Source organism: Notolabrus celidotus, chromosome 4 (assembly GCF_009762535.1).
Source record: "Notolabrus celidotus isolate fNotCel1 chromosome 4, fNotCel1.pri, whole genome shotgun sequence".
Lineage (NCBI taxonomy): Eukaryota > Metazoa > Chordata > Actinopteri > Labriformes > Labridae > Notolabrus > Notolabrus celidotus.
The window spans coordinates 33,591,097-33,618,370 of record NC_048275.1 but is presented as its reverse complement, the minus strand read 5'-3'; the positions used below and the strand labels follow the sequence as shown (position 1 = coordinate 33,618,370).

General features: G+C 40.8%; 1 protein-coding gene across 1 annotated transcript in view; it reads left to right on the top strand.

The window, feature by feature from the left end:
* Positions 1–24,660, top strand: part of rasgrp3 (RAS guanyl releasing protein 3 (calcium and DAG-regulated)) — a 56,706-nt gene extending 32,046 nt beyond the window's left edge. The window contains exons 7-17 of the mRNA XM_034681249.1: positions 2,501–2,674; positions 6,655–6,771; positions 11,844–12,122; positions 12,340–12,420; positions 14,689–14,802; positions 14,966–15,081; positions 17,250–17,397; positions 17,700–17,736; positions 19,122–19,271; positions 19,360–19,739; positions 23,599–24,660. Coding sequence (XP_034537140.1) covers positions 2,501–2,674; positions 6,655–6,771; positions 11,844–12,122; positions 12,340–12,420; positions 14,689–14,802; positions 14,966–15,081; positions 17,250–17,397; positions 17,700–17,736; positions 19,122–19,271; positions 19,360–19,739; positions 23,599–23,607 — 1,605 coding nt within the window. The 3' untranslated portion in view covers positions 23,608–24,660. The remainder of the gene's footprint in view (positions 1–2,500; positions 2,675–6,654; positions 6,772–11,843; positions 12,123–12,339; positions 12,421–14,688; positions 14,803–14,965; positions 15,082–17,249; positions 17,398–17,699; positions 17,737–19,121; positions 19,272–19,359; positions 19,740–23,598) is intronic.
* The last annotated feature ends 2,614 nt before the right edge of the window (positions 24,661–27,274 follow it).

The window sequence follows — 27,274 nt, the reverse complement described above, 5'->3', positions numbered from 1 at the left end:
TACTTCAACCCTCTAAATCTGATCCAGAATCTGATCCTGACAGAGAGGCGCCTGCAGCAGGACCTTTCTGAAGGATTGGTCACAGATTTTGTGTTTCTTGTTGTTTTATTTGTCAGTATGTAGACGTGTGTCTTGGTACACAGCTACGAACATGTAGCTATGTGGCTATGCTAACTAGCGCTAGCACTTATCCATGATAAATAAAAATCATCCACTAGATCTTCAAATCTGCAGACGTGTGGAGTAAAACCGACCTCTGCCAGAAAGGCAGCAGGACCTTTCTGAAGGATTGGTCACAGATTTAGTGTTTCTTGTTGTTTTATTTATCAGTATGTCGACGTGTGTCTTGGTACACAGCTACGACATGTAGCTATGTAGCTATGCTAACTAGCGCTAGCACTTTTCCATGAAAAATAAAAATCATCCACTAGATTTTCAAATCTGCAGACGTGGGGAGTAAAATCAACCTTTGTGCTTATTAAGACAGCCTACAACTAGGCTGAATGCAAAACAGAGGAGGGGTTGATTTGTATTTTATACAGTCTATGGGCTGAACAAGCTACGAGCTCTGACTCTGTGACAGACCGGATATTGTTGTTACGTAACAAAAACACGGAAGTCTGAAACGGCTCGTTTCACACATTTACAGAAAGGTATAGAAATCAGAACAGGGGCAGAATGGTTTTTTTTCATTTTCGGGGGGTTTGTAGACATGCCAGGGACACATATTTCAGGTAGAGAACCATTAAAAAGTCGATTTTGCATGATATGTCACCTTTAACACTCCTGGTGTAGGATCCAGAAGGGTGGCAAAGATATGGCATGGAGCCCCCTTGGAATGTGATAAGCTGTGCATAGGTGCTATCCCAGAATCCTAAACTATGATTGGTCATTTGCAGAGGTGAGACTTGTGGTATGGGATGTTGTGATCTGACGGTATATGAATAAATATTGATTGATTGGTGTTAGCATGAAAACAACAGAGGCCTACTGAAAGCAGAGTGTTAACATGTTGATGTGTGTATTTAGCGTAAAGCAGCCACACAGATAATCATTTCTCTTCGACTGTCTCAAAAATAGGTTTGATCTAAAGTCACAGTGATTTTATGAGATGTTAGAAACATCATAAATGCCAACATATATTACTAAATAAACCAGAGGAATATGATGTATATATCATTTGAAGAAATGTTAGCTTTTAAAATCAGCGATCCAACATTTTAACATTGTTTCTGTTTTATTCAATTTACAAGTGTCATATAAAAATGTTTCCCCTTCATAATATTATAATATTATCTTTGTTTTTTATCGCTTGAATGACTTGAAGTGAAAAGCGACTTTTACCCGTTTCAACATGTGAAAGAAACCCCTTTAAACTGAGACAGTGCAGCCTGTCATTTAAAAGAAGAATTAGCACATTCTTCCTCTGAAAGCTTGAGTTGATAAGAAATAAATCAAATCCTTGTTTGACTCGGGACACTCGGGGGGGTTTCCTGCTCCAGCCTTACTGAGTCTGGTGTGGTGACACTGACACAGATAGGATCTCTTTTCATGAAATTTTACAACCAATGTCCTAAATTCTCGTTACACACTTGCTGATTTGGGGAAAATGAGCAACACTGATAAAAGTGTTGATAATGTTGGGAAGCTGAACATCTGCTGCAGAGCTTTGAAGTGAAGCCAGCTGGATTTGTTTTCACTCAACAGGTGTTAACATAGAAACAACAACCTCAGAGTCTGTATGCATGTGGTTTTTGAAGTTTTGATAAAACCATGAGCTGTGTTTGTCCCTGAACTGTGAAGTGGTGACATATGCTGCCACATAATTCACATAAATACTCATGTTTCCTCACATGACCAGGTTGGAAAATACCAGATATAAAGATTCAAACTCAGAATTTGAGCTTGACGAGCTGGCTTCATTTCTCACCAACCACAATCAGGACACATTTCCAATTCCTCCAAGGAGACTGGTATTTTGGAAACTCTATAAACTCCTCTGACTGAAGCCATGGGCACATTGCTATTTAATCCTTTTAATTTAGGTAATAAAATCACCCTCAGAACACTGGTCTCAGAGTACAACAAGAAATAAAGACTCTTATTTTTCTTTCGTCACGTTTAGTATCACTACTGGCTTTAGGGGCTCAATGTGCAAGACATATGAAGCCCCAGGGCCCTGGTTATTAAAAGTAATCTGATTGCAACAAACATACAGACAGGACCAAATGTTAAAATTGGGTTGTTCTGAAAAAACTGGTTTTGGTGCCCCTTACGGACAAAATTAAGATTTGGTAACCCTTAAATCTGTGTAGCTGGATCAGATTCATTCTGTCCAGTTTCTGGTTTATATCCGGGACAGAAGAAAGCTGGAGTCAAACAAGTATGTCTAGATCCCTCTTATCCAGATGAAACCCTCTGAGTGACCAGACCTTGAAGATAAGTTTATTATTACACCGGATGTTTGGTATGTAATCTTTCATCCCTTTTCATCCACCAGTTCACGGACTACCAGAGCTATGTGATCCATGGCTGCCTGGTGGACAACCCGACTCTGGAGCGCTCTATTGCTCTGTTCAACGGTGTGTCGCAGTGGGTCCAGCTCATGGTGCTGAGCAAGCTGACACCGCAGACCCGGGCAGACGTTATCACAAAGTTCATCCATGTGGCTCAGGTGAGACAGAGAGAAGACTGGACTGTAAATCGTCTCCATCATCAGGGTTGTGAGGCGGGCTTTCATGCACAAAACAGAGATATTACACGGCTAGTTGTTTCTCTGTCCAACACTTTTAAAAAATGTATATACAAGGCGGTCAGCAGATGATTTAGACAGTGTTAGGGCTTATACTTCAGCTATCTCTCCAATTTACTTCAGATTTGGTCAGCACATATAAAAAAGACTAACAACTAAAGCTGATCCAATTTTAATATTTTGTCCAAGGTCCCACACATGGCTGCACGTTAAATAAAGATGTTTTAACTGGAAGATGGAAGACGACACTATGTCAGCTGGTCAGCTTAAAACTTCACATGTTTCAAAAACCCAGACCAGAGTCTGTATGAAAGCCAGAATACAGTCAGAATAACACCACCAGCTGCTGGTAAGAGAAAAAGAGCCTGAGGAGACAAACATTGCTTGATATTTTTAGTGATTATAAATATGGTCCGACCAAAAAATTGGATATGCATGCTCTCATCACAGAGCTCATAAAGTGTTTGATGGCCATGAAAATGAATCTGCTGCTCACCCTGTGGGTGCTACGATCCCAAATATACACAAAGGTTTGAGGGCTTAGTGCTGTTTGCAGCAAATTTTTCAAATTTACTTATGTATTCTTTGCTTTAAGGCATCTTAACAATATAACATTTAATGCCACTGATGGGTTATTTGGGGTTTATTTTGCACTGGAGCAGAAAGCCAATATTTTAAAGAGACTTCAAAGGATATTCAGTATTGCACCAAGACCTGTTGTTAAATATGTGCACCAGCTTTTGGTGAAAAATGTTGTTTCAGTGTCAGCTTTAGTAGTAGTACAATGTAGACTGACAGACTGATTGTAATACGTTTCATGCATTCAAAGTGGCCGACCCTCATGGGTTCACAAAGCACCAGAGAGGGTTTGATCTCAGCACCAGCAGTCATATGCCAGAGTGTCCTTTGGCAAGAACCCTGAATATTCCTGGTGCCATAGCCAGCAGTGTGTAAATGGGATTATCCACTACTAATGGTTCTCCTAATATAGCTTCCTCTCCATCAGTGTGACTGTGGTGTGAATAAATGTGACCATTAGTCTAACAGATTTTTAAGTGTTCGGACTGGAAAGTCCATTCACCATTTACCCATTACAAGTTATTACTAACTTGCTTGTCCCTCTTATAGTTTGGACTTTTCCCCAGGCTTTAAATCTACCAAAGGAAAGGTTACTCTTCTAGAGCACAACTCAGGTTTTTCATACCAATCCAACCAGAAGAAATTAGCATTAATGGAGGACATTTTCAGTAGCAGTTCTAGATCAATTTACTGGGGGGGCCAGGCTGAGGCCAAGGGAATTGTCAGAGAGACACATTCAACCCTGACAAAAGAGACTGAGAAGGGCGAGGACCGGCTGAGAACAAACTGGCAAAAAATCAGTACATCCCTTTATACTAGACATATATGCTACTGTGTATTATATAAAAATGCAGACTGACAGCAGCTGTTTGGGAGTTACACTTAACATGAGTCCCTTTGCGCTCAAAGGGACTGGGCACAGGGGGTCCAGGGGGTCCAGGTTGAGTTTTACAGCGGCACTGGTCCCTGTTGGCCCCTCCCCAGAACCGCCACTGGACATTTTTACTAAAAAGTGGCATTAAAGATCCCATGTAACTGCTTTTTCAGCTGCTTACAAGTACTAGTTGTCTTTGATGTGAGGGTTTGAATGAATTCAGTTGTGAAAACATCACAAATTCAGCCTCAGTGGAGGATATGCTTCCTCTTGGTTTGTAACCTCATTATCCATGCAGTGATCTGATAATAATAATAATAATACATTTTATTTATAAAAGCGCTTTAAAAGGTTCTCCAAGCGCTTTACATGAAAATACAATTTTACAATAGGAAGCAAAAGGAGAACAGTGAAGAAAGCAAATAAAAGCAAGGCAGCAAAATAAAACAAAACAAGAAAAAAATCAATCAATTATAGTTTAAAAGCCTTTGTAAATAGGTGTGTTTTGAGTCCGGATTTGAATTTGGTGAGTGAGGGAGAGATGATTGGGCAGCAATGCTATGATAATGGGGCGCTGCAATGATTGGCTGCCTGAAAGTTGTCTTGTGGGTGGAGACAGAGTGGTGTAGAAGTATGCAGAGGTGGAAAAACACCAAAACACCAAAGCAAACATGACGAGTGCTCCAGAAGAATCTGATCCCAAACAGGAAGAGGAAACTGTTTTAAGTGTTGCAGAAGCAGATACAACAGCATGTCTCTGAGTGGTATCTTAAAATAGTGTGTTCTTCCTATTTTCCTACCTTTCAGAGGAGAAGTAGTTTACATAAAACAAAGAATTAGCACCAACTTTAGCACGCATTTGGTCCTCTGTGCTAGGACAGATTATAGACATTTGTATTGGTTTTGCCACCAACATCAGAGCAGTTGGTTTGTCTGGCTCTAACCTTTAACATCTGGACTCTGTTACTTCACCACAGGAATAGTTCATATCCTCTTGTAGAAGCCACCCTCAGGTGGGCTATAGAAACTATGCAGAGGCCTTTTAATTATCATATTCTCAGGGTTGCTCCGCTGGAGGAGGACAAAAACATGTACGCATAAGCAAGGGAAGATGTGACCTCTGAACCTGTCAGCCTCTAAAGTGAATGGTAATGTCCCTGAATGTAACCGTGTGCAGAGAGATCTTTGTCTGAATCATACAGACTTCTTCACCATAACTGTTTTTATAAGGCAACAAGTTCATGGTTTGGTTTACTCTTCACATCGAAAGACAACAATACAGCTTCCTATTCATGTGCTGCAGCCTCAAGTAGTTCAATAATCCCCTCCCAATGAATACTTTCAGTAAACACGTCTTAAAGTCTATGTCTAACTCCGGATCATCAAACTTTGAGGCCATTTGGAATAAGGACAAGAATATTTTTAACAGTTTTAATCTTGCTTTCCTCAAGCAATAATAATATGGTCAAACTGATGTAAAATGTGGTCAGACAGCATGTCATCAAAGACCACTCTCATATATTTAGTCTCAAGTGCAATCAACACAACCTTTATCTTCATATAATCAGCCACTTGTTCGTTTTATTGAACATCATCTCACATGGCAGTATAGACGTTTATTCCAATTAGCACTTGTCACATTACCATTTAAACCTCTTAATCTCATTTTGATGATGGTTTATATAATCAGTAACAGTCTGTTTTTTGTTTAATGTTTATTTCATGAGTCTAACATAGTCAAAGATACATCAATAAATTAACATGAGTAAGTGCTCTCCAGTTTTCTGTTCGTAAGAAAAAACGTCTCATTAATATTTATGGAGGGGTTTTAGATACGTGCAGCGTGCTGTGCATCTTCATCCTCAGAGAGGGACACACAGTTTTCCTCCATTATTTCTCAATCAATATGAAAAACATGGATCAGAGTCCTGATGACACTAAGAGGTAGAGTCTCCTGTCCTAGACTGTCTGCACTGAAGCCAAATGTTACAGCCGTTTAACAGACTGTAGTCAATCATTGAAGGATCCTGCTCAGACAGCTATGGACTCTTAAAATGTCAACATTTATATGAACATTTATCTCTTCCCTGTCACCTCAAATGTCTATCTTTGATGTTGTTGGTTTAATTACTACAATGCTTTAAAATGCCCTGTTTCAAAGATGGTGTTCTGAGTTGAAAATGTAACTTAAAGCTCCTGTGAAGAGTTAATCTAAAGGATCACCATTTGTGACAATTTGTTTTTTTCAGTGGAGATGTTATCATAAATTCAGAGTGGGTGCACTGCCCACAGATTTAACAGCAGTTGGAATAAGAAAGAGTCCACATTTACATTTATTTTATAAGCTTACTAAAACCTTTTGCAGTTTAAAGAGCAGCATACAGCATACTGTGTGTTAACGTGGATAAACAAAGAAGCTAAAGTCCTACATGTCACTCTCTGTCTTCAGAAACTTCTACAGCTACAAAACTTCAACACTCTGATGGCGGTGGTGGGAGGACTGAGTCACAGCTCCATCTGTCGACTAAAAGAGACTCACTCTTATTTGACTCCAGAGGTTTTGAAGGTAAGTCTAAACCTCTCAGAGTACACAGCCCAGAGCTTTTCCCTATACTATGTCTGTGGCCATGTTTTTTTTTTACCTTTTCCTTTGTCATAGAAACAAGTTAACATAGTGGTCAGGTGTATCAAGTGAGTAAAGGATAATGTATCGTGAGCAGGTTATTATAGCAGATTGTGATCCAGACAGGGTGAGCAGGACCCTCTTCTTATCTACTAGTAAAACTTTTCCACCATGTTGGTTATCAATAAAGAATGCTAACAGAAACATGTTTTTGCCACAGTGTCAACAGGCAGAGCTGAAATGTGCCAGACTCCATTCCCAGATTGATTTGATTAACAGGTGTGATCAGGTCCCTGGCAACATTTTGCTCTCAAGAAATAACACACCCTCGCTATGCAGTGTCAACCAATCAGAATGAAGTATTTAACGCAGCAAGGTGATTAATATCTTTAAAAAAAAACAACACACCACTGAAATGCTAAAATGGCTCATTTCTCAATGATGATCTCAACAGATAAGGGCTGGAGACGGTCATAAGACACACATTAGATTACTGTATTTACATTTCTTCAAAAGACAACAGGAAGCTTACTGTGGGGAACCTTTATTATACTGGAAGCTATAGAATTAATCTTCAAAATGTATAAAATTTAGCCTCTTAGGTACGACGTTCAAGGCTACTTTCACTTCTTCAATTAGTTTTTTGAGTCAGTTTTGAAAAGGTTAATTTACTGCTTAACTCAATCCACACTGTCTTTCTGTGGTGCCAGATGACTTCAAAAGTGGCTGTTAGACCACCGCAGTATCCCTCAAAAAAGTGAAGCAGTGGCGTTTTCAGACGGGGACTTTCAGAGTGATCTCCGATGGTAGCAACTTTTCGAACAAAAAACACACAATCAAACATCACATCAAACTTCCTCTGATCTTATGTGCAGAATCAGTTTTGCTTTCAGTTTGCAGGCAGACTCTGGTATGATCATATATGGTCTGAAAAACTTGGTTTTTGATTTCAGACGTATGGCTCCACCCCCCTGCTCCATCGAGGATCAGAGGAGACTGAGGTTGTGACCATAGACTGTAAAAAAATGTACATAGTATCTGTTACGTCACCCATCTGTCACCCAAGCGTTGTTTTGAGGCCGACCATCTGCGGGAGCCATATTGGAAATGTTGAACTAAACCTTACTTCTGTTGAGCTAGTGTGACGTCAAGAGGCGGACTTCGAGCCTCCTAGCCAACAGCTACAGTGTTCCCGCCTGTCAATCAAGTCAGCTATGCCTCTCATTATGCAAAACTCATAAACTTAATATCTTGGCTATCCAGATTAAACTCATCTTTTCTCCAGGCTGTAAACATGTTTATTTCTGCTGTAAAGATCAGCTTTTTTGAATTGGTGTGTATGTGGTTTCTGGTACTTCCGGAGCCAGCCTTAAGCGGGCACTCAATGAAATGGAGTGCCGCCTGCAAACTAGTTCAGGCAGACAACTCGAGCTGCGCTCATTCATACTGACACATTCTCATCCTCCCTATCATCTGATCTCAACATCCTCATTTGGCGGTCTATTTAAGCTGCAAGTCTCCCTGTCTCTGCCTCTGCTTTGCAAGTGCTCCTGCTGTCCTGCTCAGTGCTGTGTGCAAACTTCGTACCCACCTCCTCCCTGGCGTCCACCTGCGGGCTTCGAGGGGGGGTTAGTCCTATCTCATTTCTCCTAAATGTCTGCATTTAAATAATCTACGAGGAGTAATGAGGTTCAGAGCCCAAACGCCAAACACTATACTGTATGCTGCAATAAACTTTATCTTAAGTAAACGTGAGTTGTCTGACTGAACTTCAGTTTTAAACACTTCTGCATTGGCTTCAATTCTCAAGCCGGAGGTTGCCGCTTGGTTGTGACAGAATATAATTATCTTGATCTCATTATAGATCACAAACTCTCCAGGGACCAATGTGCTGTTGCAATTTTTAAGAAGGCCCGACAGCGTGTGTATTTTCTCATATAACTGAATTTTTTTAATGTTGACAACTACATTTTAACTTCATTTATTGAAAGCATTCTTTGTAATTGTATTGTATGCTGGTATGGTCATGCTACAATCATGCATAAGATCAATATGGGATTTCAGCTACTCCCTTCTGGTCAGAGGTTCAGGTCAGAACCAACAGTGTCATTTAACTCACTTAAATAAGATGCATTAGCTACAAGAAGTCAGGACAAACACAGGGACTAAGGTTGTGGACTGTGGGTATGAGGGTATGTTCAGTACACCCATCTATCCATCCATCTTTTTACCTTGTAAAGCACTTTGGCCAACACTGGTTGTTTTTAAATGTGCTATATAAATAAAGTTGACTTGACTTGACTTGACTTGACATCCATTATCTTGACCGCTTATCCCGTTTTGGGTCACGGGGGGCTGGAGCCAATAGCAGCCTAATCAGCTGGTATGGATCATTATGTATAGTGTCATGTGTGTTGATGCGGTCTTATTGAATATTGAAAACAGCTGCTATGTGTTATGTGGATCTCTGTCGTGTGTCTGATGTGCTTTCAATGTTTGTGTGCTGTGCTGTACCACAAAGTCCCTCTTTGAGGACTGTAAAGTTTTCTAAGTCTGTGTCTAAGTGTATAATTTGCGCAGTATGAAGTGGTAAAAGTGGTCCAGAGTCACTGAGAAGTAAGAACTCCTGTGATCATTCAGTAATATGCTGCAGGTTATGCGTCTACTTGCGTCAGTGTTGTATAATCACCAATTAACTATAATACAGCAACGCTAGAGATGAGTTTGCAGAAATCTCAACAACAGCTTGTGTTACTGAAGAACTAGCAATATCTTCTGCCCCAACAAAGAAGTAACTTCATACGTATCAGACCATCAATAGATCACAGATTGAGCTTTATCTGTGGAACCACCCCTTCAAAGAAATGTGACTTCATTCAAATCTAGGTCACATTTAAAGCTCCTGTGAGGACTATTCAGCTGGTCATGACACATTGAAATTGATTAGAACTTGTATTGGTGACTCTGTTTGGCCTACAAAAGCAAATGAGTTCATCAGCATCAAGACTGATAGCTACTCTAAAGTTGTTTAAAAATGCCTGAAAGTGTTGTCACAGGATAGGAGCCACATTTGAGTGATACATTTGACTCTTACAAGACAATAGGGTGAGACTTTTTCTTTAAACAAAACTGAAAGACCAAAGTCTGTATGAGACATGGATGTAGTCTCTGTAACGCCAATCATCGGTTTCTGAATAGAAGTCTTGAGGCCCAATGTTAGCCCACTGTTAGCAGGCATGTTGACTCAGTCTAACTTTTGATCAACCTAAACACAGAGAGGGAGCTAAGGCAGACCTTTAGCCTCCTAGAGACAACTAACACACCCGCCTGATTTATGTACAACTCTTACGGCGAAGTTCCACCGGATCCATGTCTGGTCCATCTCCGATCTGTCACAGCACTGGATCTGATAGGTTTCTATTCTAGTCAATATGTTAACTCCCACTGGATCCACTCAGTTGCGTTCCGGCTGTGTCTCTGAGATCCAGCAGGTCTGAGTCCTCCGGATCAGATACACAAGACTTCTATTTTTTCCGGATGCCGGATCACGACGCATCAATCTTAACAGAGCAGATGGAGCGGGACAGGAAGTCAGGTTTCACCAAAACAAAATGAAAACATCCGGTTAATTTTCAGAATAAAACACTGTGTTATCACCAGATCGTATTTCACTGAACTACAACAACAAACCGTCATGATGAGCGGAGACAGGCCTGGAGTCAACAGGTCAGAGGTTTTCAGAGGACCAGAAAGACAACATGGATGAGGAGAGGAGGAGGAGAATCCTTGATTCAGTAATAACCACTGGAAAACCTTGGTCACATGACTCCAGCTGTCCGGCAGTCTCGCTCCATGCTCCGCTCTGAAAACGCACATTGTGGATGTTAACAGACGAGAGAGTACAGAGCCGGACCGGAGACGGATCTGGTGGAAGTCCGATGTCAGCCTTTATGAAATCAGATCTGATGCATTCATAGAAATCAGCCCCTGTGCAGTGTGTACCAATAAATAAATGAGCAACATACCTACAGTTGATTATTTTAACCAGCCTTTAAACATCTTTAACTCTGCTGTAAAAATAATCAGATTATCATGGTTCCTGATTGGGAATCCTTGGCTGTTGGGTGCAGCCTCAAGTTGACACTTGAAGAACTGCAGTTTTTGCACTTCTGCCTCATGTTTCAACATTTCCTGTTCTGGTGTGTTTGATAGTTTTAAACTTTCCTACCTATTTTGTGTGTCATTCAATAAGCTGCTTATTCAGTCTCTGAAATCACAATGTGGAGGGTCACCCATTAAACATAATGTCATCCAAAGCAGCAGGGACAACCCCCCTCTTCTCTGACTTATGTTTGCTCCCAGCTTACAGTTGCTTTGATCAGATTCTTTGAAAGATTCACGCTGTTTTCGAGGAAACTTTAATGTTAATTATGCGGGGTTCCGACTTCACAATATGAGCCTTGTCAGACAGAGGAAGGTCAGCACTCTGTACATGTGCACACAGTAAGTATGTTGAAGTGAATAGTGGTCTTGGTGTGCTCAAACTAGTTGGAACTGTGAAACTGAGAAAAGTCACTGATGGTCATCGACTGAAACAGTGTCAGACGCTTTTGTTGGATTCACTCTTGTTCCAAGAGTTTTCTTTGGTCATGCAGAGTGGCAGTTAATGATCAGTCTGGGCTTACGTGACGCAGAAAATACTTTGAGCTCTTAACCTGATATTAGGGGGACCACCAGTTGTAAGATAAGCTGCCTATAGGCTCCAGAAGTAAATATGCATAATAACCTTTTTCTATGATGCTCCAGATGAACTAGCATTTTCTAACTGCCTTTCTCTCATTTGCTCTCAGTCAGATTTGCTCTGTTGTAGCTGTATTTGCAGATTTGTTTCAGAGCTTCATGCTCTGCCTCAGTTTGAATGCCTGCACCCTGAGTAAACAGAAATAAGAAAGTCACATGAAACCTGAGTCATTTTATTGTAAAGCCATCTAATGTTATTTCACCTCCTGCTTCAGATCTGGCGCGAGATGACAGAGCTGGTCTCCTCCAACAACAACTACTCCTGCTACCGGAAAGCCTTCAACGAGTGCCAGGGCTTCAAAATCCCCATCCTGGGTGTGCACCTCAAGGACCTCATCGCAGTGCACGTGGTCTTTGCTGACTGGGTGGATGACAGTGATAAGGTGAACCTGGTGAAAATGCATCAGCTCTACATGACCTTCAATGAGTTGGTGTCGTTGCAGAGTGCAGCGGCTCAGGTGGAGCCCAACATGGACCTCATCTACCTGCTCACGGTGAGAGACTACCAACCAGCAGATAACATGCTTATACAACGGTTTCATGTCCTCAAATAGTCAAATGTTGCTGTGTGAGGAAGTGTGCACATCAAATATTACTGATGATTCATTTTCTTTATTTTGTCACATGTTCTGGTTTAAAGTCATTTTGGTTGTTTCTGTACTTGTGCTCTGTGCAATGACCTAGTTATTAACCTAATCTTTGTATTTTCAGCTTTCTCTAGATCTTTACTACACAGAAGATGAGATTTATGAACTTTCACTACTAAGAGAACCACGTAACCCCAAATCATTGGTAAGTTCCTGCTGACATGGTTTTGATCTTGTGGTCAAGTTTGTCCACACAGAGGGCCTGATTCACCAAACGATTGTTCAGCTTTTGCACTTGTGGTCTAATTCACTAAGCATGTGCAAAGAGTTTAATGTCCGACAAACTGTGCAGCATACTGCTGAGTCTCTGTGCGCTTGTGTTGTTTCATACATTTAAATGAACTGTAATGTTTTGTTAAATATCCAGGTATCCATTCAGGTCTCATTTATAACTTTTGGTTAAATGATTCTTGGATTTTACAAATGTGATTGTACATCAAAACCAATAAGAATCAATAGCTGATAAAAGTATGAACATTATATTATAGAGCAATAACAGGATAAATAAATAAATAAATAAGAGCAAATATAAATTAGTTAATGGCTTAAAGACAAATAAATAAATCATTTAAAGGTGACATATCATGCAAAATTGACTTTTTAATGGTTCTCTACCTGAAATATGTGTCCCTGGCATGTCTACAAACCCCCCGAGAATGAAAAAAATCCATTCTGCCCCTGTTTTGATTCCTACACCTTTCTGTAAATGTGTGTGAAACGAGCCGTTTCAGACTTCCGTGTTTTTGTTACGTCATCACAATATCCGGTCTGTAACGGAGTCAGAGCTCGGAGCTTGTTCAGCCCATAGACATAGATGTATAAAATAATACTGAATCCCCCCTCCGTTTTTCATTACCTGCACAAATGTGTGCCAACAAGGAGCTTAGGAGGGAGGCATGCTAGTTGTAGGCTGTCTTAATAAACACAGAGGTCAGTTTTACTCCCCACGTCTGCAGATTTGAAGATCTAGTGGATGATTTTTATTTATCATGGATAAGTGCTAGCGCTAGTTAGCATAGCCACATAGCTACATGTTCGTAGCTGTAGCTGTAGCTGTGTACCAAGACACACGTCTACATACTGATAAATAAAACAACAAGAAACACTAAATCTGTGACCAATCCTTCAGAAAGGTCCTGCCACAGGCGCCTCTCCGTCAGGATCAGATTCTGGATCAGATTCAGAGGGTTGAAGTAACGTGATCTCTGAGCAGCCGTGTATATTCAGCCAACATGTAAACATTAGATCAACATGCTGGACAGCCGAGGCACATCCACTTCCTGAGGGGGCGTGGTCAGAGAGAAAACAGAGTGTTCTGAGGAGGACTGAAGAAGAGGGTTCTTCAGGCATGCCAAAATCTGATTTCAAAGTGTTTTTTTGAGCATAAACTTTAAAGACATGTTTTGGGGACCTCTTAGACTAATATATATTGATGAAAAAAGCGTGATATGTCACCTTTAAAATAAAATACAAAACAAATAAATACAAATAAATTAAATAAAGGAATAAACAATACACTTCTAACTGCCTCCTCCCTCCACCTCCCAGTCATACATTAATTTGAGATAAAACATGTTCCTTTTTATGTAAAGAGCCTCATTGTATAAAACCCCTTTAATTCACAAACACTGGTGCTAAAGTGACATTTTTACCATCTTTCCAGAGTTTGGGTTATTGCTTCAGTATTTACAAGTGATGCAAGGCTAAAACTATTTTAGGTTACATGACAACAAATCCTCTTTTTGATGATCAAAAAAATATACACCTTTCCATATCTGTTCACATTTCTTTCACATAACTATTATTGTTAAAATCAGGAGTTGACTCAGTCATGAGATGGCTCAACCAGCGTGCATACAGACACACTTTTATTGAGACTTTCCAGAGTAATGGGTTGGCAACAAGTTGCTGGCTCTCACCAGAGAGCAGGCTTTGTTATAAAAAGTGAAACTTTTATAACATTTGTCATGAATAAATTCCACAATGACCTGGTAAGAGGTGTCCCCTCCTCTTTCAGCTCATCATCGTCACATGAAAATCTTTGAGCTCTTTCAGGATGAGAGTGCACAGCACAGAAGAGACTTGAGATGCTGACAGCTCATCTCCACAATTAGGTGCAAAACAAGAGCAAACTGTATGGGTGTGATTAATCTGAATACAGTTAGCACAGTATGCTTTGTGAATTAGACCTTGAGATGGAACAGAACAAGGGGGAAAAGGATGCCTAATCCACTCTTAGTGAATCCCCCCAAGTGTGTAAAGCTACATCATTGATATTTGAGCTGAAAGGTTAAAAACCCATCAGCACGTTACAACAATAAAGTGCATACTAACAGCAGGAACCTGTGCTGTCATTGGCATTACATCATGTTGATCTCAGTCCTGTGCTTATGTGTTGTCTCTTTACACACAGCCTACCTCACCGACCACTCCCAACAAGCCCCTGGCCCCACTGGACTGGGCCTCTGGTGTCACCACCAAACCAGACCCCTCTGTGGTCAACAAACACATCAGGAAGCTGGTGGATGTGAGTACTTAATATCTCCTTCAAATTCAGTCTGCTTAATTCTAATCATCTACGTGTGTGTGTTTGTGTGTGTGTGTGTGTGTGTGTGTGTGTGTGTGTGTGTGTGTGTGTGTGTGTGTGTGAACAGTATGTTTGGAGTAATGTGTTTCTTATCTTTGGAAAGTCTGTTTTCAGGAACTATGATCATGACCATGATGGATACATTTCTCAAGAGGACTTTGAGAGCATCGCTGCTAACTTCCCGTTCCTGGACTCCTTCTGTGTTCTGGACAAAGATCAGTGAGTGTAGACCACTAACAGTTACAAATGCTGATGTTTCAATAATTATCTTTTAGCTGAGTCCAATTTAGTCAGAGCGTGTTTATCAGGCTGGCTGGAAATGTGGCTCTTAAAATGTTGATTCATTTTCCTCTTCCTCTGTGGGGAGTTTCAAAATCTGCTCTCTTTATCGTGTCTCTGAACCTTATTGTTATTTCAACATCACACAGCCCATAATTCCCAGTATAGTTATGACTTGAGTGAGAAAAAATAATGCACTAATATTTTATATTCATTCTGAAATTGCTCTCACTTTAACTTGTTGCTGCTATTTAAGAACCATGAAATACTCCAGGGTTTTGGTGGATGTGAAGCCAAAATGTAATGAAATGTATGTTGGCTTTACATCTTTTACGGATGAAAACTAACTGAGATAAAAGGTGGAACCAGTTTCCACACCATGCTTCCATCAGGGCCTACCAACACTCCTCCTACTGAGTTTTAAGTGCAGGAAAAAACACATACAGTTAAAAACTAAAGGTTCTAAGATTAATTCTGATGTATATTTTGGGGGTTAAAGAAAGCTACCTGCCATACTCAGAGCTCTCACTGCTGAACTATTAACACCTCCTCCCTGAATGCAAGACACTGATAGAGGATTGCAACCACCTGCTGCCTGACGGAAGAGAGACAAGGTCAACAATATGTGGCTAATAATTTCAATAATGTGGATTAATGAGGGCTGCATGATGGTGCAGTAGGTAAAGCTGTTGCCTCACAGCAAGAAGGTTCCTGGTTTGAGTACCCGGTCAGGCTGGTGCCTTTCTGTGTGGAGTCTGCATGTTCTCCCCATGCATGCATGGGTTCTCTCTGGCTAGTCTAGCTTCCTCCCACAGTCCAAAAACATGCTCTCCAGGTTATCTGGTCACTCTAAATTGCCCGTAGGTGTGAGTGTGGGCATGAATGGTTGTCTGTCTTTCCACGTTTGCCCTGTGATAGGTTGACGACCTGTCCAGGGTGTACCCTGCCTTCTGTTGGGTCCGCTGGGATAGGCTCCGGCCCCCTGTGACCCCGAACGGGATAAGCAGTCAAGATAATGGATGGAGGGGTGGATAGACTAAATGGAGCAACTTTTGACTGGGGCTTTTTTCAGTGGAGGAAATGAACACATCCTGTTATAATGACAGTTTCTTAGCTTTATTTTTGCTGAGGTTTGCCCTAAATGAAGCCAAGGACTTACAGTGAATGATTCAGCGAGGACGGGAGGAGTAAGATGACTGGAGCAGCAGGGCCTCGGGCAGCTTGTTTATTTATTTATTTATTTAATCTAACCCTTATTTAACCAGGTTGGTCCCATTGAGATCAAAAATCCCTTGTTCAAGAGAGACCTGGCTGAGACAGTCAGCAGCGGAAAACACAAAGTTACAGAAATGGACACACAGGCCACCGACTAGCTTGTGCTGTGTTAATGAAGTGTATAACATAAAAGTGGGCTTTCTTCTTTTTATTTCTGGATGATAAAGAACAAACCTCTTATATACATACAAGAGTAGAACCTGTAGTCAAACCATCACGAGAGAAATCTCCCCGCTGTATGACCCTTCAGGAGCCCTCTGAGAAGGTTCAATATTTCCCCCACTTTCCAATATATATATCCATTCTTCCAACTCCATTAGAAGACTTTTTTTTCTTTACTGCAGCTACTTTTGCCATTTCTGCAGCTTATCTTTTCATTTTGGGCATTGTGGTCTTCCAACCTCACCAGCCTGCCTATCAGAGCGCTTGTGAGGACTGATCTTCTTATTTGTTCATCATTGTTGAACTTTGTCGCAGCACAAAAAAAACATGAACAAAATGACCCTCCTCAGATTTGCATCAACAGAAATTTGTTGTTAATCCTAATCTAAACAATCTGGAGGGAGTCCAGTAAAAGCCACGTGTAATCTTAAATTGGATGAGACATAACATTGACTTTGTTTTAACATTTGTACAAATCCTGTCCCGGTCCTCATCATCCAATGTCAGATTCATATCCTTTTCACATGTTCTCCTACGGTTCCTGTTCTTGAATAGATAGAACATTACATAAGGGTATGCTATAACTAAATTCAAAAGAAACACACACTAATCTACAGTCATTTTATAAATGTTTCTTAAACTCTCTCTCTGTCTGGCCCTCTTCCTCTCAGAGATGGATTGATCAGTAAGGATGAGATGATAGCATATTTCCTCCGGGCTAACCCCCTGCTCCAGTGTAAGATGGGACCAGGTTTCATCCATGACTTCCAGGAGATGACATACCTGAAGCCCACCTTCTGTGAACACTGTGCTGGATTTGTGAGTACCTCTAAACTTCTTTCAATTCATGTCACGTGTCCATGATTCCCCTGAAATCCATAGCGATGTTCAAACTGCAAGAAAGCTCATCGTCCTGACCCAGGCCCATCTCTCCAACTCTGACTGTCCTAACCTCATTCTTTAATCTTTCTGTTTCATGTATTCATGTTTAGTTACAGGAGCTTTAGTATGACTTTGGGTTTTTTCAGTAACATGCTTTAATTTCTGACCATAATGGTATCTCATTTTTTATCAACCCACCCAACCCAACCCTCCTGTTTCTCACATCTCCGGACCTGCAGCTCTGGGGAATTATCAAACAGGGCTACAAGTGCAAAGGTATTTCTTTTTTCATCTTCACAGAAATTATGAAATTGAGCATTGCAAAATGAAATGTGAATGTATCCCCTAGAACTGAAGGAAGATTTTTAGTATAATTAAATGTATACACACACAAAAACAAACATGCATATTTTAAAAATGTAAATGCAGATATGTCAGATAATGTTCATCAGCAGCTCACTGTATATCTACAGACGAACACAGAGGGCGAGTAAAAATACAAAGACTGTCTCTGTAGTCTACAAACCAGTCACAATACGTCACAGTGGTTACATCCTCTTCATGTACAGTCTATTGTTTGGCCTTTATGCAGAACGTGTTTACTGTATAGTACATCCTGGTCTGATAGGGCTTTTTGTGCTCTGATATACTCACTCTGAGAGTTTTCCTCTTATAGGATCTCTGAGGGATGGGGTTTTGCATTTGTTGCATTACAACAATAGATGAACTGACACATAAAAAAGAGCTCATTTAGCTCTTGCAGTTGAACTCTCCTTATATATGAATCCGTTATTTTCATCTGCCATGTGAGAACATGGAGAGCAAAGCAATGGGTGACGTGCAGCAAAGACCCGAAGACAGGAGTTGAACCTGTAACCGCTGGGACAAGGACTGTAGTCTCTGTTTATATACTGAGCTGAAACAGCACTTCAAACTGAAGGCCAAAAGGGTCATAACTTCTCTCTATTTCTCTACACTTTACGAAAACTATTCTGGAGCCTGTTGTGCATCTGACACAAAGCGTATTGGCATGCAGAGAAAGTGTTGATGCTTTTATCTACATGATGCAGTCCCAATGAAATAAATGAGGATCAACACGCCCTGTTTCACCTTGTACCATTCACTTTAGACCCTGTGCTCTAGACCAGGGGTTCCCAAAGTGTGGGTCGGGACCCCCTGGGGGGTCGCAAGACACAAATGGGGGGTCGTGAGATGTCTTCCATCTAAAATTAGTACATTTTACCCATTATAGTTGAAATATTGACACAAATAGTAGCTAACCTTGAAATAGAACCTTGGAAATAGAATATGTATTGAGTTTTCTGCCTTTCTTTGTTTAGGGTTAGTGAACAGTTAATTATGAAAAGCATCAGTAGTAGCAGGTTAATTCATAACGGCACAGGAAACAGACACATGCTCATATAGGTAGGGTCATTTTCTGCAGACTAGCTAAATGAAGCCATATTAAATCACTTTCAGAGACAGTGGGGGTTGCAAGTCTTTGGCACCTATATTTTGGGGGTCACGGGCTGAAAAGATTGGGAACCCCTGCTCTAGACTAAAGTAGAGCCTGTTGGTGTTACAGAGATAATATGTGGGCCTCTTGGTTTCCCTGTTTCCTACCCTGAACATGATCAGATGTTTATGTATTAACTTTGCAGACTGTGGAGTGAACTGTCATAAACAATGTCGGGAGCTGCTGGTTCTGGCCTGTAGGAAGCTGATCCGCTCCGGCTCTCTGGGCAGTGTTTCTCCAGCCAGACTGACCCACAGCTCACTGCCCAGCAGCCCCACCCTGCCCACCTGTAAAGGTCATTTTCAGACATTTATGAACTGGCACACCTGGATTTATACACTACACCATTCATTTACTCCTTATGTTCTGTTTCTTCCCTCCAGATGAGGACGAGGTGTTTGAGTTCCCCTCTGTCACAGCAGCAAGTCCAGCTCTGGACCCTCACCCATCCATCACCCTGATGACCGGCTCAGCTCAGAGGATCTCTGTGCGCCTGCAGAGAGCCACCACCAGCCAGGCCACGCAGACCGAGCCCATGTGGCCCGAACACAGCTGGGGAGCTACAGACAGCGGGTCACACACTTTCCCCAAAATGAAATACAGGACTCACAGGAAAGCGTCTAAAAATAAAGGCTTTGCTCGCTGGGAAAACCAGAATGAAGGGCAGCACCAGGCAGTGTCCTCACGGTGCAGCGCGGACTCACAGCAGAGGTCAGACGTCTCAGGAGAGCTCCTACAGAATGGGGTTGCACACAGAGGGAAGGTAATGAAGCTTTCAATCTTACTAAAAGTTCACATGTGCAATTTTTTTAAGTTATTAAAGCTAACACAGCAGCTTAATTCATCTGGAGACAGCATTACCCTGATGGAGGATGAAGCAATCTTTTAAACATCATAGGTGAAGTCCATTCCCAAGCTCAGCAATCAGAGCATTTAAACCATCCGTTCATTAAACCCATGCAAAGATCAGTGTTGTTTGAGGGGTTGGCGTCCTGAGCCAGTAACAGATATGATCATGATCGTTCCGGTAAAAGAACTCCAAAACACCATCTCTAGTTTTTACAAGGAGTTTTATGTCGCTGTCTTTAATCTGGTGTAGTTTTTACTTTAAACCCTTTTAAATGAAAAAATAACAGCAGATAGTGACTGCACCAGCACCTTGAACTTTGTCTGCTTTATTGGAGGCAGTTTTTAGGTTAAAGCTCCTTTGAGGAGTTTTAAGCTGGTAATGATCCAGTCTCTAAATGACCCACAAAAGCAAACATCCCCACTGATAAGACTGACTTATTCCTTATTGTAATTAGAGTGAATCATCCCTGTTTGTCAAAATGAATTTTGAATTTGTTGAATTGATGCAGCCTAAAAGTTCTTCACAGGAGCTTCAAGTTATTAATTTGACAGGACATAAACTGTGGATGTATAACAGCACAATGTTTGCTTTTTTGTTGTTTGTGATTAAATGCTCACCTTCATTCAAATAGAGTGACATTTTTCAGGGCACTGAGTCGTAAGATTTTTGGGGGGGGAGGCTCCTATTGGTGATTATGTCTCCACTGACAAAAAAAACCAAACATGTTTTGGTTTCTTCAAATACTCAAATATATCAGTCATGGTGAATGTTTTCTGTGGAAAAAGTGAAAAAAAACAGGGTTGTCTTTACCAAAGACAGAGGATTTTTTTTTCGTCTGACACCTACCTGTGCGAGCCGCAGGCTGGAATTGAACCTGGGCCGCCCGCTCCATGGATGCACAACTTAACAATTAGGCCAAGTCCGCACCCAGGACATGGTTCTAATGAAGGACTACAATTGTTTGACAATTTGTTAAAGATGGATTCACAAAAGCTGTCCAGAACATGTGCATGAATGAGAGTGGCCGGTTCTTGTAGACATCTGTCACATGTAGGATCAAGATCTGTCTTAGTCTTGCAAAGTCTTGCTTTAGTCCAGTGCAGATGGTGTACAATTTTAAATTGAACTACTACATGTTCAAGACAAATAGAAGATGAACAGATTCTGTCAATTATTATTTGCCACAGTTCTTCTGACATTTGTTGACCTAAATCCTCCTCCCATGTATTCTTGAGTGACTCCAGAGTTATTAGTTTATATGTGTTCAACTTTTTCTATCTTGTTTATGACTAAAAAATATTCTAAAAGGGATGGAGATGGACATGAGGGAAAGAGGTCAGTATTACAGGCGTTACAATTTTTAAGCTGCAAATATCTATAAAAATGGGCTCTAGAAATATTGAATTTCTGCACTAATTGCTCAAAAGAGCTAAACAGACTGTCATAAAAAGGATCATACATTGATAATATTCCATGAGGTAACATAAAATTAAAAAATCAGAAAAATATAAGGGCTGAACTGTTTATACTGCAAGATAAAACACAGTCAGGTTGGGCTGGAATTCAAAAGTAAAAACAAAACAATTGAGCCAATAAAACAATAAAACAGGATACACCATAACAACAAGAAAATACAAAAATGAAGAGATAAAAAAATGTTTAAAATACAAACAATCAACAGAAAAAAAAACCTACTGAAGCTTTAACAGGCCATGCAACAATGACAGAGGATGATTTTAGTAGTACCTACATATAACTTACAGACACCAAAGAGGCAAGCTTATTTATACAGCACATATCAGCACAAAAGACATTTTAAAGTGCCTCACACAAGATCAAATAAAATCAGAAACTAAAATATGATGAGACAATATGAAGATATGAGTGTAAACATCACCCTGCAGTGTAGACCCGCATTAAGTGCAGCTGATAACAGCCTAGTAGTCAACTGGACCCCCTCCCCACACAACTTGTTAAAGCCTCCCTCCCCTCCCTGGTCCCCCTCATTTCTGCCATCATCCACTCCTCTCTCACCACTGGAACTGTGCCTACATCCTTCAAAACTGCTGCCATTACCCCAATCCTGAAAAAAAAACTGGCGCCGACCCCTCCAACTTCAACAACTTCCGTCCTATCTCCAATCTACCCTTCATCTCCAAAATCCTGGAAAAAACAGTTGCCTCCCAACTCCACTCTCACCTAACCCACAATAACCTGTATGAACAGTTCCAGTCCGGTTTCTGCCCACTCCATAGCACTGAAACAGCACTCCTTAAAATCACCAACGACCTCCTTGTGGCAGCTGATTCTGGACTCCTCACCATCCTCATCCTCCTCGACCTAAGTGCAGCCTTCGATACCATCTGTCACACCACCCTCCTCACTAGGCTATCCTCCATTGGTATCACCCACACTCCGTTAGACTGGTTCACATCTTACCTCTCTGGCCGCACACAGTTCACTCAGCTCAAGTCTGTCCTGGGGCCCCTCCTCTTCATCATCTACCTCCTTCCCCTCGGTAATATCTTCCGCAAATTCAACATTCACTTCCACTGTTACGCAGATGACACCCAGCTCTACCTCACCACTAACCCCTCGTCCACTCTCCCACCCACCTCCCTCACTGATTGCATTTTTGAAATAAAAACCTGGTTCACCCTAAATTTCCTTACATTAAACAGCAATAAAACCGAGGTTCTCCTCATTGGCACCAAATCCACCCTATCCAAATCCAATAGTTTCTCACTCACCATTGATAACTCCTCCGTCTCACCCTCCCCCCAGGTTAAGAGTCTGGGTGTCATCCTTGACAGCACACTATCCTTTCAATCACACATCAATAACATCACCCGGACTGCCTACCTCCATCTTCGTAACATCAATGGTCTTCGCCCCTCCCTCACCCCCCACACTGTTGCCATCCTTGTCCACAGCCTTGTCACTTCCCGTCTGGACTACTGCAACTCTCTCCTCTTCGGCCTCCCTCACAAATCCCTCCATAAACTCCAACTGGTCCAGAATTCAGCTGCCCGGATCATTACCAGAACCCCCTCCATCCACCACATCACTCCTGTCCTCCAACAGCTCCACTGGCTCCCTGTTCAGTTCCGCATTCAGTTCAAAGTCCTTCTGTTGACATTCAAGACCATCCACAACCTCGCCCCCCCATATCTGTCCGACCTCCTCCATGTTCCCACTCCCTCCCGCTCCCTCAGATCCTCTTCCTCCATACACCTGTCTGTCCCCTCCGCCCGTCTCACCACTATGGGGAGCCGAGCATTCAGCCGCTCTGCTCCCCGTCTCTGGAACTCATTGCCACCTCAACTCAGAAACACAGATTCTTTCCCCCATTTCAAATCACAACTCAAAACATATCTGTTCAAAACCGCTTACTCCGTCTGACTCCAATTGCACTGTCATTTTGTTATTGTTTCTATTTTTTTCTTACCCCTTGTTAGTTTATATTGTTTTCATTTTTGACTCTGATTTTGTTTCCTTTAATGTGAATTCGTGTATGTATATATTTATATCTGTGCGGTGTCCATGAGTGCCGAGAAAGGCGCCTTTAAATAAAATTTATTATTGTTATTATTATTAGTGTGAGTGTTGTGTTGTGATTTTATTTTAAAATTTTCATTTGTCAAATAAAACACAAGAAACATTGAATCAAAACTTCCAAAAACACAAAAATGTAATAAAACTAATGAGAGAGTGAGACAGTGATGAAGTGTAAATACAAGACACAAATGACACAATATCTCCTCCTCTCCAGGACAGCTGACTTGGTCCCAGTGGTCACAGACGCTCCTGCAGGTCCAGAAAGGCCCAAGCGGTCGGGATCAGGAAGGTCCCTTGCCTTGGGTTCGTGCTGGGCTGCCTGAAGTCCCCCCTCAGTGACCTGGAGCTCTCATGTCCTCTCTAACCCTTAGCACAGGCAGTGCTTCATGTGGAGCTACGTCAGGACTGAATGTGTGACCTCCGGGAGGAAAGGTTACAAAGATGAGCTGAGGGTCTCAGTGGATAACGGACTAACACCACAGTGATATCACCTTCGTCCTCGCCTCCTGTGACCTGGAGTCCTTTCAGGTTTAGTGTAAATGACTGAAATGTAACGTAAGTCTGAGTCTGAGGATGTTTAAAACATCGACACTTGAAAGGTCAGATGAGAGATGTTTAGAGTTTAAGTGTGGACTGAAAGCTCTGCGGATTGATGAGGCCAGTTATTTAAAATCCAGCATGAAGCGAGACATGAGAGAAAGTCAGTGAGGATACAGGGAGGAGGAGGAGCGGTGTACATATTTATATGTCATGTTGGAAAAAAGGGAAATGAAAGTGAATATTAAGCGCTGTGTGGAATGATAATGATGATGTATAATTTGAGTGTTAGTGAGGTTTTAAGGTGTTTATTGCCAATATGTTTTATGGATTGTTTATTTATTTCTTCAAAATCTGCTCCTGGCTCCAGCTGTGTCGCCTGAGCAGTCTCACTCTATGATGCTTCATCATCACAAGGACTGAATGTGACCCATCCAGCATCCAAAATCTGGATACCATCAGACGTGGAAGATTTGAAAAAGTACTGATATCTCAAACGGAGGTGATAATAAAACACAGTGTTGTGTTTATTTCTGTTTTGTCAGACTTATGGCATTTATAAAACCGGTCTGTAAGAACCTAAAGATGTTTTTCATGGTGATGTGATATTTCCATGCTACATTAAAATCAATGTACAAACGTCTAAAAGAGGGTTCACACAGCTCCATTTTCACAGCCTGTTTTTCCTACTCATTGTTTTTACCTTCAACCCCTCGTCGTCGGACTCTCATTTAATTCCCCTTATTGTGTTTTCTTTTGTAAAGAACTCTGTAACTTTGTTAGAAAAAGGTGCTAGAGAAATAAATGTTATTTTAAGAGTAGTTAAATATGACACAAAGCATATTTTACTCTGCGTGGGATCAATTTATATATAGTGTCTAAAACAAGAAGCTTGATTCTGATTGGTCTGAACCCCTTGACAAACCTTCAACAGCGGTTATTAACTTTCACTAACATGAGCAACACCGGAAGCAAACTGATCACACGTCATGTCAGATCAATCCACAGAAAAGAGTTCAGACACATTTAGCTTCTGCTTTGTGACACCACAGATGGTAAGGTGAGATAAAACCGTTAGCTTACGTTAGCATCAAAAAAATGTGGCTAAAACATTAATTTCAGTTAGTGTAACAGGTACTATATTGCATATTATTCCACTTGCTGTTGTGTGAGGTTGTAATTTAAGTGTACTTGTGGCTCTGGAGCGCCCCCTCTCAGTGGTACACAATATACTTGCTGGGTAGCTGTAATGCTGTGCCTGTGTATGTAGACATGCCCGAGGTGAGTTGCAGAATGCAGCACTGTGTGCAAAAGTTGTGTATTAATGTCTGTACTCACATAGTAGGACCTCCAAAATAATGTAAACCCAGCTGGGAACAAAAGTTACATTAAACACAGTACATTTTGAGTCCATCACATGTCAATAACTTTCAGGACTTGAAGGATCTGTTGCTAAGGCCCAGGTCCAGTGGAGTACCTGTCCCATCAGCTCAGGGCTGTTTCACCTTTCAGGCACTTTATCATAATGATGGCTGATCTGTGGATATAATACTATGTTTTGGAAAGCCATAATTAGAATGTAAAACAATGCACATGTCACAGTGATGTGAGACCTTTGGAGTGAATCCTGTTCACAGAGCAGAAACCTTTGGACAGATTGTAACCTCAGGTGAATGTGACATGAAGAGTTGGTCACAGCAGATGGGTGTGATGTGGAGAGCTGACAAGAGGAGGGAGATCTCTGCAGAGACAAAGACTGAACCACGAGTGACCCCTCTATCAAACATTTTATGCATTGAGAGCTTTAACAGGGGGAGGGAGGGCGTTGGGAGGGCGTCATAAAAACAGGAGCTGACTATCTTAAATCGGAGAATTGAACTAAACTGAATGTTTTAATTGTTTATGCACTAAACACAGGACACAGAAAGAAAAGTAAAGAGGAGTTTAAAAAGTGTGTGTCCTGTGGGTGACGGGTCTGCAAAGATGTGACTTTGAACCGGTTTGAGCCCGGGATGGAGGAGAGGTCTGTTTTCTCTGCCACCAAACAAGACAGGAACAGGCAGCAACGACTGTCAGGGCTGCAGACTCCATCCAAATAGTGATGGATGTGCAGATGAACAGACTGCATCATGTCTGTGCAGAACTGGAGCTGCAGCACCTCAACTTTCTCATTTCAGTCATTTTCAAAAAATGAGAAACCGTGATGTTGTCATAACATGTTGGGGACTTTGTAAAGCCTGCACTGGACCGCTTTCCTTCACAAGACATCTTTTTCTCATGACAGACAAGATTTCCCTCCAGGCTCTGAACCCACCGACATCTTGAGAAAATTTAATTGGACAATCAATCAATCAATCAATCAATCAATCAATCAATCAATCAATCAATCAATCAATCAATCAATCAATCAATCAATCAATCAATTTGTAAAGTGCTTTTCATAGAATGACATTGCAACACAAAGTACCGTACAAATTAAAATAGAATATTTTGAAAATATAGAAGAATAAAAAGAGACCCCCCCATCCTAGTCCCTACCCAAGCTCTGACCTCAAACTCACCCCACAATCCATATGTAAGGTTAAAAATATGAAATATATGCAATAATAATTAAAACTAAAATTAAAAAATTAAAAATTAGGAAACTCTGTCATGATATCTTAATAAGGAAACACTGGAGTTAAAATAAGATGTTAAAACCCAACACAGGAAATTAAAATCACCAATATAAAATAAGTTAATAAAATACTAAAACACTAAAATATTAAGCCAGGAAAATAAACTAAGATACTACACTAAAAGTAAATACAGCAAAGTAAATAGAGTAAAATATTAAAATGCTGAGAGGTAATCTGTAAAAATCACAAGATTATAAAATCAAATGAATAACTAAATAAATGAAAACTAATCAAATAATCCACAATAAATCAAAATAAATAAATAAATTGACTGAACAAATAATATGTGTTTAGAATCATTTAATTTTTTATTTGAACTTGATAATAAGTAAATAAAGTAAGATGGAATATGACTATTACAAGAGTAAGACTCAGTTAAAAGCGACCCTAAAGGTCGGTCTTGAGTTTGCATTTAGAAATGTTTATACTCAGCTAAGCAGGTTTGGGCTGTGATGATAAAAAGCTGCTGCACTGTGAGTCTGTGTTCTAACTTTTGTTACCAATAAAAGCCCACTAACTGAAGACCTGAGGTCTCTCACTGGCTCATATGATAAATCTGATAAATAAAAAGGAGCAAGACCATTAAGAGATTTAAAAAACAGTAAAATAATCTTCAAATCTAAAAGATACTTGGAGACAATACTCATGTAGAGGGGACATTTTATAGAAGATATT